General features: G+C 43.6%; 2 protein-coding genes across 3 annotated transcripts in view; both read right to left on the reverse strand.

Moving 5' to 3' along the window:
* The window catches only part of BTRC (beta-transducin repeat containing E3 ubiquitin protein ligase), a 2,926,431-nt gene that overhangs the window by 1,548,082 nt on the left and 1,363,830 nt on the right, over positions 1 to 14,519 (reverse strand). The window lies entirely within an intron of this gene.
* LOC138473116 (small ribosomal subunit protein uS10-like) lies at positions 1,252 to 1,729 on the reverse strand. Its single transcript, XM_069611640.1, has one exon. It carries the CDS (start codon positions 1,636 to 1,638, stop codon positions 1,279 to 1,281), a length of 360 nt encoding a protein of 119 aa, XP_069467741.1. The 5' UTR covers positions 1,639 to 1,729; the 3' UTR covers positions 1,252 to 1,278.

The raw sequence follows: 14,519 nt of genomic DNA on the forward strand, positions 1-14,519 counted from the left end.
CACATTCTTGCAGGCCATGAACAGTAAGGATATGAAATTAACTATCGTACTCGGCCTGACGACATTTCAAATAGTGCAAGAGCTAAGACATAGATAAGGAAGGGAGGGGGAGAGTGGGAAGGAAATGGAAATAGATAGGCGACTACCGTACTAGGCCTGACGACATTTCTGGTAGAGCCGGAGAAAAACAAAAGGTGAGGGAGAGGGGTGCAGAAAGGGAGGGGAGGAACAAAACAAGCAACTATCATACTAGGCCTGACGACATTTCAGATAGTGCTGGAGGGGTAAAGGGGAGGAAAAAAACAGTAATGGGAGGGTGGAGGAAACAGGTGAGGTTGCTATCATATTAGGTCCAGGGACAATTCTGATAGAGTAAGTGCACAGAAGAAAGTAAGGGGAGGAGATAGGGAGATGGGAAAGGAGGAGAGAAAAGAGTAAGCAGTCAAAAAGAGTGGAGAAGCAAGAGTGGAGAGCGAATACAATTGCAGAAGTCAGTAGTAACAAAGAATGTTGCAAGCCAGGATACAAGATGAAGATGGGAACAGCATGATTCAGGGCCACCATGAGTACAAGATGCAAAGGAAGTCCAGCATGAGAGTTGAGAAAGAGTGACGCACCGTGAATGAATGAAGTACATAAAAGTCAAATCCAGCATTGGCCACAAGACAGTGATGGTGAAGGAAGGCACCAGGTGGGCGGGTCTTGCTAAGTGGTAAAAAAGACCAACAGGCAGGAAGGTACCAGGTGGGCGGGGCTTAGGCCAGGTGACCTAGATCCACTTGCACCTGCTCCCCATCTGCAAAGTAAAAGAAGCTGGAGGGCTCCTTAAGTAGGGAAACAGAGCGGCAAGCAGGAAGGCACCAGGTGGGCGTGGCTTGCTAAGTGGTGAAAAAGAGCGGCAAGCAGGAAGGCACCAGTTGGGCGGTGCTTGCTAAGTGGTGAAAAAGAGCGGCAGGCAGGAAGGCACCAGGTGGGCGGGGCTTAGGCCAGGTGACCTAGATCCACTTGCACCTGCTCCCCATCTGCGAATGATATGCAAATGCCAGTCAATTGACTGGTCCACATAAGGCATACCAATTAAGTGCAATGTAAGCTGAGAAGCCACCAAGTACACCAATTAATTCAGACCTGAATGGTTAGTACCAAGCTACAGGACATTTCCTGCAGCAGTTTCACATTGGAATTAATGTACCATAAGAGATTTGTAGCAGTTTTCCTGGTTAAAAAATATGGAAGCATTGCCACTGCTAAGTGAATAGATTTTATTGAAATTTTGATTTATGCATCAGCAATTGTAACTTCCACTTCTACACCAGGCTCAATACTGATTGATGTGATATGCTTCACAATTTCAGAAGGACTATGAAGGTCAATCAGGCGCTTGTGAATTCGCATTTGGAAACGATCCCATGTATTGGAACCTTCACCGCAGGGTGTGTTTCTGGTAGTGATTTGCAGAGTCTTAGTGGGCATACAAACTGGTCCCGTAACTTTCAGGTTCTTCTCCTTGGCACCTCTAATCAAGTCAGCACACACTTTCTCGAGTGACTTTACATTGCGACTGGTCAGCGTGATTCTGATACGATGGATTGCTACTTCCTGTTCGACAGGTGCTTTGCCGGCGTCTTTAAATGCCATGGCTAGATTTTTTTCCCGGCCGACTTATTCGTCCCTACAAAGACACGAACAGCGGTGAGCCAGGAGCCGACGTTAACGCTCACTGCGTGGATCGAAAGTGAAGTTGAAAGTTATTACCAAGAGAAATTGGAAACAATCTTGGTAATCAGCCTGTACAATCCTCCAGGGGCTGAATTGGGAGGGCGAGTACATGAAGCCATGCATGACCTTCTTGTAAACTGGACTTTAACATCTAGGAATGGAGCTGTAGTGGTTCTGTGAGACTTTAATCGCCATATGATGGGGGATGAGGGTACTTTCACAAACCCGAAATTAAGAGCTAAGAGCACAATGGCTCATTCGTAAGTGAAACTGAGGGACTGTGCTGGCAGATTTTTTTTTAAAATTGGGAGTTGATAATGATGAATGGAAGGACAGACAATGACTGCCCTGGGAATTACACCTGGAAAAGTGGTACTCGTCTTGGGTACGCTGGACTACATATTCGTCAGCCCAGCAATGGCATTTCGGGTGAAGGACATGAAAGTAATATTGAATACGTGGAGTGATCATGACTCATTACTCCTTACATTGGGAGCTGATGAAAGACACCCCTACTGCAAACCTATTTGGAACTTTCATGTAAATCATGCAGTAATGCGTATATGTTGGTCCGAAAAGAATATATGAAAAGCAGCTTGTGCTGTATCGGAAGAGCATATTTCAGATCTCTGCCAATTTAATACAATGTCAGTGAATGCAATTGAAATTTGGATCTATTCATTCACGTGCAAACACACAACTGTAGCAGAGGGATTGATCTCTAGTGAGTCAAGTAAGAAACACCCATTTGACAGAGATATAAGAGATGCCAAAAGAAAGTTAAGAGCTGAAATAAGTAAAGCTAAGAAAATGAGTCCTACCTACGAGGCTTTCCACTCCGCTTCCAGGACTATCAAGAATAGATATAGAGCTGAGATTAAAACTAGGAGACATCTTAAGAAGATCTCCTGGTGGCAGAAAACAGTACAGATAATCTGCTCGAAAAATACCAGAAGTATATGGGCACTATTAGGGAAAGCTATTAAATCACATTGGTGCTTTAGATCGGGTTAGATGTTTGGAAAATAGTAATGCCCCAATAATTAACAATGGTATTGTTACAATATGCCCTGCTCCATTAAGCCCGCCTTTTGCAGTAACCCATGACCTAATACTCGGCAAGATCAGGAGCCTAAAATCGTCCCGAGCACCTGGCCCTAACGGGCTGGATAACATCGTAATTAAGAGCAGGCTAGAATTTTGGGCTGGGTTACTAAAAGTTCAATTCGAAAATGTTTTAGCTAAAGGTAAAATACCATCCTCCTGGCAATCTGCCATATTAAATTCCTGTATATAAGTGAGGCAACGAGATGGATCCTAGTAATTTGTCCATGCTTGACTCCACAGGTAAACTTATTGCCACATTCGTATTGAACAAATTGCAACCTTGGGTAGATAGGACTGGTTTACTGTGTACATTTCAAAGTGGATGTATGCCCTTTATGTGGATTTTAAAGCTGCCTTTGATTTGATATCAAGAGAAAAATTTTGGTTTAAATTAGAAACCATGGGCTGCCCCGAGGGACTATTGTACTACCTGAGGTTATTACCTCTAAATGCCAATGTGTCTCTCAAACTAGACCAGCAGGGGAATATGACAAGAAAGGTAGTGCAAAATCGAGGAGTTGAACAGGGCTGTGTAACGGCCCCTCTACTATATAATTTGTATGCATACGACAGATCTATGGCGATTACATAAGCACATAATTGTCCTCCTAGTATTGGCTTGGCTCATTGTCTAGTGCTAGCCTATGCAGACGATTTAGTAGTACTCAATCATACATTCAGCGGTCTGCGTAGATCCGCTGAAGCCCTACGGACGTAAGCGGACAAAAACGGCCTTATAATTAATCGAGAAAAAACTCAATTAATGATATTTGCCAACAAGAAAATTGCACATATTAAACTAATTGTCTGCGATTCAGAGATTATTTATGCACCCTATTACGAATACCTTGGTATTGAATTTGACAGCTATGACGACTATACTACTTGTAAACAACCGCGTAGTATCAGGGCAATGCAGACAATACCATTGGCACACCAATTCACGGTCAAGCAAGCGGGATACACGATGTGGGGCACATGCCAATTATTCATCTAATTCATCTAGGTTTTCGTACCTATGATAACCAATGGATTGGAATCCCTCCTCTTACAGATATGAAATGGCTAAAAGTCATTGAGGGTACATTTTGGCGTAAGATCTTAGGCCTGCCGGTATGTGTCCTGATGGCCATCATTAGGCTGGAACTAGGTCTAATTTCTCTAAAAGCTATTGTATTTAATAAGAGGGCAGACCTAGATCTAAAAATACATAACAACTCTGATAATGGTCTTCTAACAGCCTTATATCAGTAAACACCTAAGGACCACCCGCATTGGAGGGTGAAAGTAAGCATGGAAACATTCTATACTGAAATATGCTGGACCACGAGATGGGGGAATGATATGGCAATAATGCAACACTGAATGGTGAAACACATAGAACTATGGGGGTTGGCTTGAAAATTATAACCATTTTAGTAATAAGAACAAATATCACTTCATAAAATATGTACTATATACATTCAAGAGCCCCCAATGTTACCTTAACCTTAGTCCCTCGAATAGGCTAAAACTGGTTATTCTGCTTATGAGACTGGCACAATTGCCTGTCGTGACGGGTGTTATTACTAAAACTGCCATCCAAGATCGGTGTTGTCGAATCTGTATCGATAGGGACACGCCAGAGACAGCTAAACATCTCCTGACGGAGTGTCCTAATATGCTATGGATTTATGTAACTTACTATGGGAACCATGTTCATATTTTGGAAGCAATAGGGGAAATGACCTTCTGGCTCCAATGTATTAATACTAAGAACATTAAATTACTCATTGCAATATTTAATATTTAATGTCTGGCTGAAGATTGAAACTCTATTGGGAATCGCTATATGATCAAAGAGACTTATAATGAAGGGTTGTCTCCTAAAGCGGATTATTGTTAAATCAGTTATTTAGGGACTTCTACGGAAGCATGATTTACTGTATGTTATGAACATTATATGTGACATATTGTGACATATATTTATATCATTTATTTTAACCGTGTTGAATTGTTTTTCTTTATTCTTAGTACATATTATTTTGTAACTAGGAATGTTATGTCAATGCTTCTTTAAAATTATTTTATGTAAACTTGTATAAAGTTTATTTATAAACTATATCACATTAAATAAATAAGCCTAATTGGCTTCATCCACCAAAGTCAATGATCCTTTCCAGTTTAGAAGTCATGTAGACTGTAGAATATTTCTCTAACATCTGCAAGAAGAAGGGGTTTGATTTGCCTAAGCCTCTTTTGGCTGCAGCAGTACATTCCAGCCATGCTACGTAGTGATGTACTGTAAATACGCCCTGCCAGGAAGTGCCATTACTCCGCCTTTTTAAGTATAACAGACCTGTTAAAAAGTATTTGTTCAGTCTCATTAGCATCCGGACAGAGGGTACTAGTCAATCAGCGTCCTAAATGCTGGGCCGGATCCACTGGCATAAGCCCACCTTTCAGGGCAGTTGAATGCATTGCCCCCATGCTCCAGACTACTTTGTCCTGTCCCCGTCCACCAGCTTGCCCCCCGCCTCCCATACTCTCCTCTCTTTTCACTTAACTACTGGGCAGGGCATCATCTCTCCACTGGCACCTCCATCCGGTTGCCGCCAAGGATTGCGAGAAGTGACTCGCCCCATTGTGACCACCGTCGTCAATAAACTATTTCGAAAATGTAATTTCACAAAAGTAGAACGTTACATTAATAAATACAGAATACATAACATCTACTAAAACACACCATTAAAAACCTTAGATGTTCTCAATTGTAAAGTATTTTTATTGTGAAGATCATTAAAAAGCCTAATCTTCCCTTTGGGGGATTGTCACTGCACCGTGCATGCCCATTCATCAAAAGGAACAATCTCTTAAAAAAAAAAACAATTTTAGCACCTGGCACAACAAGCCAGATGCTTCTCGCATCAAACCCTGTATTCTGGGACAGGTTTGAGCAGCGCACATGCCAAAGCCCTTGCCGAGTCTCAGTCTAGCTGAGTGTTAACCACTCCAGTACACCCTGGAACACAGGGACTGATGGTAAGTTAAAGATACATTATCATGATGCAGTGTTCAAACACTACCCTATTTAATGTATTGTTGTTCTTCTGAGCAGGGACTGTAAAATGCTCTGAAGCAGCAGTGAAATTGTATTAAGTGTTACATAAAACCGATAAACTAAATTCAGTTCTATTCCAAATTAAAGTATGAAAGCCCAATGGGAAGGGTCCATACTCCCAGTTTTAGGAATTGAAACCCATTTAGAAACAGAAGCCTAGATGAGCTCATTTAGAGATCAACCCCATAGCATTCAGGTTTCATAAGTATCTATGCAGCAGGCATATTACCCTCTCAGCTATTTCACCATTTTACAACTAGATCTGCATTTGTTAACAGGATAACCTTGAGCAGACTGGCATACATTCAAGGTGTACCCAACTTGTCTATGGTTCTAGCCTTCTCTATCAATGTCCATAAGGACTATCCTATATGGAAACCACCACACCCACAGCTTGAAATAGCTGGCAGGGAAGGGATAATGAGATGATATGATATACGATAGGTTATTTATAACGCGCATAATACCCAGAGGTTTCTAAGCGCCCGGGGATCGAACCTGTGGTGCTCTATGTCGTCTTGCTTCCAAGGCGAGGATGTTGCCCCTGAGCTATTCCTCAGAGACACAATGAAGTCATTCATGGAATTGAAGAGGAAAAGGTTAGGAAATGTGCCATACACTGTGATCTGAAATCACCCACAACAATGTAAGCTTCTCACACTGACCACCAGTGAACATGATCATACCTGCCCAGGAAGATAAGTGATCTCAGATACTATGCCTACTGATCTTGTTAGCCCTCTGATGAGACCGACAACTAATACTGGTCCTGCGATATTGATTGCATAGGAGCTTTCTGAAAAATACACCTATTGTCCCAATATTAAGTATGAGGGTACTGCTCAGAAATGTTTATTACATGCACTTAGAATGTTTTGTGCATATACTTTTTCAATCGTGTGGTTGTCTAAAAGCAACATATCTTCATGCTCAACAGAAAGTTACTCGCATTGCAATGACTTGGCAATTAGGAAACACATATGAATTTGAAAGAAAAATAAATAGCAGCCATTTGCAGCACCCCTCGTTCCAGAGCTGCTGCAGACACTATGACTGCCTTAACAAGATGACATGTCAACATCCACTTCCGGGTGGATAATCTCAAAACCAACATAAACAAATCCGTGATGGCAAAGGTGAACAACCAGAAACCAGCCTCAGTGCCCAACCCTCATCTATGGCTTTCCAAGGTGCTTAAGATCCTCAACTGGTCAGAAGTATGCCCTTTCCCTTGGTGCTTCCTGATCAGTTTACGGGGGATCCGAGGTGACAGTGCTCTCCTTCCCCCAGAAGCTCACTGTCTCTAGATCCCTGGTTCTTTCTAAGCTGGACTACTGTAACAGCCTCTATCTAAATCTGCCTGCCTCTACTCTCCGCCCTATGCAACTCATCCAGAACAGGACTGCAAGACTTGTCCTTGGCCTCAAGCCCAGGGACCGTATCTCTCCAGGATTTAAATCTCTGCACTGGCTCCAATGGCTGCGAGGATTAAGTTCAAAACCCTTTGCATTGTCCACAAGGCCTTCTGGGGCCTGGGGCCAAAATAACTTCAACTCTCTCTTCCTAAATATCTTCCATCTCGAGCTCTTCGCTCATCCACCTCCAACTCCCTCAGGGTCAGTCGCTTCTCCAAGCAACGATTTGGGGGTAGATCTCTCTCCGTGGCAGGGGCCTCCCTCTGAAATAGCCTCCCTGAAACTTGAGGAGAACCATCTCCGGTTCTGGAAGCACCTCAAAACCTTCCTCTTTGTTTCTGCTTTCTCTCCCCCTCTCCCCTGCTAAATTCCTGACTGAAACTGCACTGAATCTGCAACTGGGCCATTCTCACCGATCTCAGCCCTTGGCCCAGCCACTCTCCCCTTGCACTGCCTCCCTGGCAACCCCTGCACTGCGGGACTGTCTCTGTATCCCTACAGCCCCCCTTCCCCAGCATTCGTCTGCACTTACCCTGCCCTTGCCACCAGCTGGCCCTTATTATTTATCTTGTTATTCTACTACCCATGTACTGCACTTTCCCCTCTCCCTTTCCCCCTGCACTTTCCCTTCCCCTCTGCCCTTGCACTTGCACTTGCGCGATCTGAATGACACCTGGCCTAGTAAGATTGTTGTCTGTCATCCCGTTGTCCCCCCCTCCCTGCCTTGTCGCGCCTTGAAACACTTGTGTATAGGCGCGTCATAAATGCCATATCATATCATATCGTGTTCAATAACCAGAAGCACATTTTCAGTCTTGTCCATGGGTAGCATTTTCTGACTAAAGGTAAGCCTTCCTAATGATCTCCTTTATGGGTTTGGTAAATGCAAGTTAGGTCAAGCTCTTGCTCGTGAAGAACAATACCCTGCTATATGATTTTGATGCCCTGACCATTAAACCTGTCTGGATTATTTTGAACAATGCACACGAGACTGACCTATCCACTTTTATTCGTTATAACGTATGCAGGGAAAGAGATCCTTTGGTACATGTAACTCGTTTTAATCACTTCACAGCTGAGACATTATTGCCTGAAGAGAAAAAGGCATTTGTCTTCTACAAGGGTTTGCGGTTTGTATTGAAACATTTCCTATAACCGGGTCTGTTCATACCCAGCAATAATACATTTGGTTTTTCAAGTGCCTTGACACATCTTGAAAAGACTGGGCAAAAAGAGACTCCTAACCCGTGAGGGTTTACTCATGTTCATATTCCTTAGATTCTGCCCATCCCTATACCGGTGAACACAGGGTCCGTTGGGTGCTAGATTTAATCTTAACGGGAGAGACCCTGAACAGGTAGAGAGGGACAGGGTAACCCTGGATCATAGTATAAGGGCCTCTATGCTAAGGGCCTCCAACCCATTTAATACTGTGAACACTGCCAGCTTCATGTCTACCGGTTAACTTGAGCCAGAAACCATGAGGCCGGCAGAATCCAATAGACCAAGCATGATGGAACAAACAGGTCAGCGCCCCACAGAAAGTGATGGAAGGGCGTCCCTGTATAGCTACCCAAACATTCAGGCTGATCTCTGACAGGGAAGCCTCCTATGAGGGGAGGGTCAGGGAATTAGATCCACCAAAATATTTATTTCCCAGGGACCAGTTCGTCCAATTTAATGTAAAACCCAATGAGATGAGGCCCAAAAAGAGCATCCTGAAGACCTCTACCCAATTAGGGCAATGGGGGGAATAATCTGCCAACCCTGGGAGTAGGGAGGAGTCAGAAGACTACTCTCCTGTGCCCCACAGGAGGAGAGAAACTAGGCCCCACCATTCTGCGAGCCCCTCTTCATCTCACAGAATACAGGAGGGCCTAGATGATCATGAGGGGACCTCAGCTATTAGCGCCTCTGAGTCTGAAAGCGAGTGGACTCGGGTGACTAAGCCAAAGAAGGCAAACTCAAGCGAGTTATGACCAAAGACCCCATTAGGCAGATTAAGGCGATTAGGAGTGTCATAACCGCCTACCATAGAAATGCAAAATATTCTGTTTGGGAACACCTAAAGCTCTATGAACAGATGAGGGACACTTTCCATATGAAAGACCACCAAAACTGTATAGAGTATGTAAAATGGAGATTCTCCCCTGAATACTCCAGTTTCGTTGCTGGACTGAAGGACCAGAACCATTCAAGATGGTCCGCCTACAGGGCGGCCATCTTGAAACACCTTGAAACACCTTGAAACACCTCTCTGCCCACAGGAACCCCCAGGAGGCTCGCAAAGCGGCCTACAATCTGCAGTGCGGGGAAGATCAGGCCCCACAAGTGGTTGTACAAGAGCTCAAACGTGCCTTTGCACAGACAGCTAGGAGGGTGCGCTCGGATAGCAGGAAGTTTGTAACCACCTTTGTTCATGCCCTCCCCAAGTACATCATGACCCAACTGGTGAGGGACTTCCACGAGAAAAGAACTCTGGACTGGGTTGTAGAGCAGGCGACCCACATTTAACACCCCTGCTGCTGCTAAGGTGGCGGATGTGAAGGTTGCCCCGATGTTGGACTTAGAGATGGGGGAGCCTAAAAATGCACCTGCATAAAGTCAGCAGAATCCCAGACCCATAAGGCCTTCTGGCCAGTCACAAACAGGTGGCAGTCAGGGAGGTAATCCTACCAATGGGACCACTAACTCCCCTGATTATATCAGCCCCCGATACAAGGGCAACAGACCAATCCTGGGGTATGACTGGACTCCCCTAGCCCATTCCCCAAACACTGGGTTAAGCTTCTTTCCCCGATACCCACAAAACCACAACCTGCAGGACAACCCTCCTTTCATTCCCCGCTTTCAGGAACCCAGACAACCCAATCCGGGAGAGGGGAGGCCAAGAGTGGAAAGTTACCAGAATTTGCCATATCCAGGGTACTATGGGAGAAGGGATAGTTACCCTTCATGTGATCCACCTAGGGTTGACCCGAGACCCCCGTACCAGCTGGAACGGTTGTCCCAACTGGAGCGCCAGGTCTGTGGGATATCTTTACCCATGGTGATGCGCCTCACTGCACCCCTTTGCCAATGGCGAAAAATACAGCCAAAGATGGTTGCGCTAACCCATGTGCGAGCAAAAATCAGGAAAATTGCACATGGTTCATAAATCACAAAAGGCTGCACAACCCTGCCACACACAGTCAAAGTTGGTGTAAAAACAGAACTCACTGCAGGAGAATGCCAGTGGGTGCTGTTACATGTCACATGAAATAAGGCCACAGAAGTGGGCTAAAAACCGAACAATGCCCTTTAAAATGCAGCTTTCCCAAACAACTGCAACCTTCAAAGTGCTGTTTTGGAGCTAAATTCAGTCATTTTCCAAGTGAACTATTGAAATGAAAAGTGTGCTGAAACCACAGATCATCCAGTACAGTCAGAAGATAGCGGGCCTCACTGACTGATAGCAGCTAAGAAATGTATTTCATGCAAAACAAATCCCAGCACTCAAAGACAGAATAACGCTGAATTAAATGTGTGTATGTTGCAAAGGAAACTCTGATGTAAAAGGCTCACTTTAAATGTGTTTTTTCTCTGAAGAAGTGCAAAATTCACCTGTTTAAAGCATTTTTTTGTGAAGGGCTTAATTCCTTTAATTGTCAAAATCCATTATAAACTCTGTTCATTTTATATCTTTTAAATTAAAGATTGTAGGTGAATCTTAAAGTAACCCAGTTGGAGTTAACTGGTTAATTCTGATTGGACAGTGCCCAGCCTGGTAAAGATGACACTCCATGTTGACGCTAAGCTGCTTCCAACAAAAGAACTCATTAGCCATTAGTCTTTGGCTGAAACAAGGACAAAGGAAGGCTTGGACACCCATTGTCCCAACGGAGGGGCAGGATGTGGAGGAGGTTTCTCAGTGAACTTCAAAGGACTGGCCATTTTCTCACTTGGGAAGTAAGAAAAAAAAACCTGCCATGGATTTTGAATGGAAATGACTTATTTTGCCTGAGAACTTTATGCCATTTAATATGGCAGCCAAAATAAGTAGACAAGTGAAAAATACATACGTATAAATCGGAACTCATGCTAGACATTTGAAGATTTGGTAGGAGTTCTGACTACATAAGGAACCAAAGATACACCAAAACACTGATTGTGGCAAAACTATTAATGTTGCAAATATGATATTGTATGCCCATGTTCTAGGGGTCATCGCCCAGATATGTATTGAATTAGAAATTGTTAGGCCAAACCGTTATGATTAAAATGGACAAAATTCCACAGAACGACAAAGACAGCTCTCATAGAGATGGGAATTGGACGACAGGATAGCCCATAAAATATTAAATGCATGTGCCTGATTTTACTACAGGGCATAATTATAAAAATGTGTATTTTAGGAAAAGTTAAATTGTGGTTCAAATCAATGTGGGAGTTCCTAAATCGCATCATAAAATATGACAGCTCTTTCTGACTGCCAACCAGAACAAGGCAAATGCCTTTGACCACTCACAGCCATGGGGGTGTGGTTTGAAATTCTGCCCATACCATAAACTTTGTGATGTCACTTGGTAGGATAAATATAGGAACTTCACCACACATAGACACACTGCTTCCTGACCACATCCTGATTTCCGTGCAGCGTTTTGTTCCAGAATTCTTCATCTTGCAGCTGATTCCAGACTTCTTTGCAAAACCCAGGCCCAGCAATTGCTGAACTCTTTTCAGCTAGGCCCAAATCCCACACTTAAGGAAATTTAATTCTGATCCAGTCTGGCTTGCTACCATTAAGGCTTGCCCGCTGAAATTCGCCATCAAGCTAATCTGTGTCCAGTGACCAGAAGGGCCAATGCAAATCCAGTCTGAGGTGCAGTCCAAATTGATCAGAACCGACAAGCTCACCGATTCCTCCAGAAGTGCCTGCTGCCGGTAGACCCGATCCGATGACAAGAACCCTGACGGTCCAATCTTAATTACAGTGGACTGTAAGTATCAACAGGAATAATAGTCACCCATAGTTTTGCATTGTCCTATCCCAATCTTAACCCATCCCATCTTTAACTTCAGAACCCTAATATTGTCAGAACATTCTTGCGCTGATTTTTTCTCATTTGTTTTATTAAACCATAACCCATTAGTGATTTGGATTAAATAAAGTAATTCCCATACAGAACGGAAACCAGAGTATCATCCGTGAAGAGTTACAATCGGCCGTGCGTAACTGTGGAGATTCAAGGGTGGAATTGTCTTTTTCATAGTCATTAATATAGTTCAAATAACTCTATGTCATTTTTATAAAGAAATTTCTATTTTTCTCTGTTCTAATTTTTTTCAGAAACGCCTCACTAAAACTTCCATAACTTCTTCAATTTTATAGATAGAGACCTAATTTCAACTCTCTGTTAAAGCGAAGACCCTTAGCTACACCCACAACTAAAAACAGTGTATTTGAACCGTTTTTATTAAAAATCGCATAGTGAAATTTTGCCCCGAATTTACATTTTAGCAAAAGTTACACGTGTCTTTTCCCATCCAAAGTGTTTCTTAACTCCCATCCTGATCTAAAGTGTGTACTGTTGTTTATCTTGTAGATCATGTTTGTTAGGACCTGTTTAGGATTGCTCCCATCATTTTTTTTTATCAATTTAAGCATTTTTGCACACTTTTCATTGTTCACAAAGCCATTTTCACCTGTCATTTTAAAAAGTGTAAAATTCCCAAAAACGGTTTTCTCTCTTGTTTGGGGAGGGAAGATTGCATTCAAACTCTAGACATTGGGCCTCATTACACGGATGGCGGTAAGGGTTTCCCGGTACCGTTAAATCCTTACCGCCTTACTACGAGGTCCCTTTGCGTGTTGGGGAATTTAACGCCTGCTTTTTGCAGGCGTTAAAAACCAACCCGCAAAGGGACCCAGGGAGCTAATTACGGTACCGCAATTTGCGGTACCGTAATTAGCGCCTTCCCCATTCCCATTATGCCCTATGGGGCAAAAATGGGAATGGGGAAGGGCAATGGTGGAAGGGGGAATTACCGCCCCGCCAACCTTGGAATGGTAATTCTCCTTTCCACCAAGGCGGTGCCGGTATTTTACCGGCATGAACCATGGCGCCATGGTTCTCCGCCATCCGTATAATGAGGCCCATTGTCTTTCATTCCTGAATACCTGCTGCTTACTTACATCTGTGTAGAACTGCTCATTTGTGCATTAGAAACTTTGCAGGGGGAAATGTTAACCTAAACGCCATCTGTTCACAAACCAAAACTGTCCTTTTTCCTGTGTTTTCTATTCTGCATTACGATACGTGAATTCAATTGCTTTACTTATTTTCTGAATTGTATTGTCCCCCCCTTGGTGATTGCTGATATAGATAGAAATATATATATATATATATATAAAAATGTGTATGCGAGTTGAAAATTAAATAAATATTTACTTTTAACAACTAGCCTGATTCCTGTTCCACTGTGACTTGGGGGGTATTTTGAGATGGGTGTGATATGAGTGGTATATCATTCAGAATATTGAACCTATAGACATAATAAATATTTATTTTATTGCGCACTACATGCTAGGCGAGACCCGGATGTGTGCTTGATTGAAATCCTTAACAGGTCTAGAACCTAATCCAGGATCTGGGTCGCATGTTGAGGGCTCAACAGAACCCTCAGACAAACATGGCGGCTCAGAACCCCACAAACCAAGGATCTGGCACCCCAGAACAATGACGGGGCAAGAACCCTGCTAACTCACCGGTTCCGGAGGAGGCACAAGTGGAAGGAGGTGGTAAAGCCCTAGAAGAAGCTTCCTTCCATACCTGTGAAAAGCCCCTGGACACCCAGGAACCAGAACCAAAAGCTCCTGCCCCTGGAAACCTGCCACCCAAGGAACAGAGGGGGTGGGTGGGGTAGGAGAAATTAACTCAAAAAGACCCAGTTTGAGGAGAAGGTTAGTGTCCTCCAATTTGAAGGGGAAGAATCTAGAGGATCCTGAAAAAAAGATCTTCTCCTTCAGGGAAGGGGGGGATTCCCAAGAGATCTAGATGAAGACTGGGTGGGAGTGGGGACAATCTGAATCGCCCATCCTAGAACCCCAGAATGAGCATCAAGAAGACATAATATTAAAAGGGGATTTCCAAACTCCCCAATGCAATTCTGGTAACTGTCTCCAAAAAGGGGGGGCA

This window comes from Ambystoma mexicanum, chromosome 8 (genome assembly GCF_040938575.1).
Source record: "Ambystoma mexicanum isolate Mex_15411 chromosome 8, UKY_AmexF1_1, whole genome shotgun sequence".
NCBI classification, from domain to species: Eukaryota; Metazoa; Chordata; class Amphibia; order Caudata; family Ambystomatidae; genus Ambystoma; species Ambystoma mexicanum.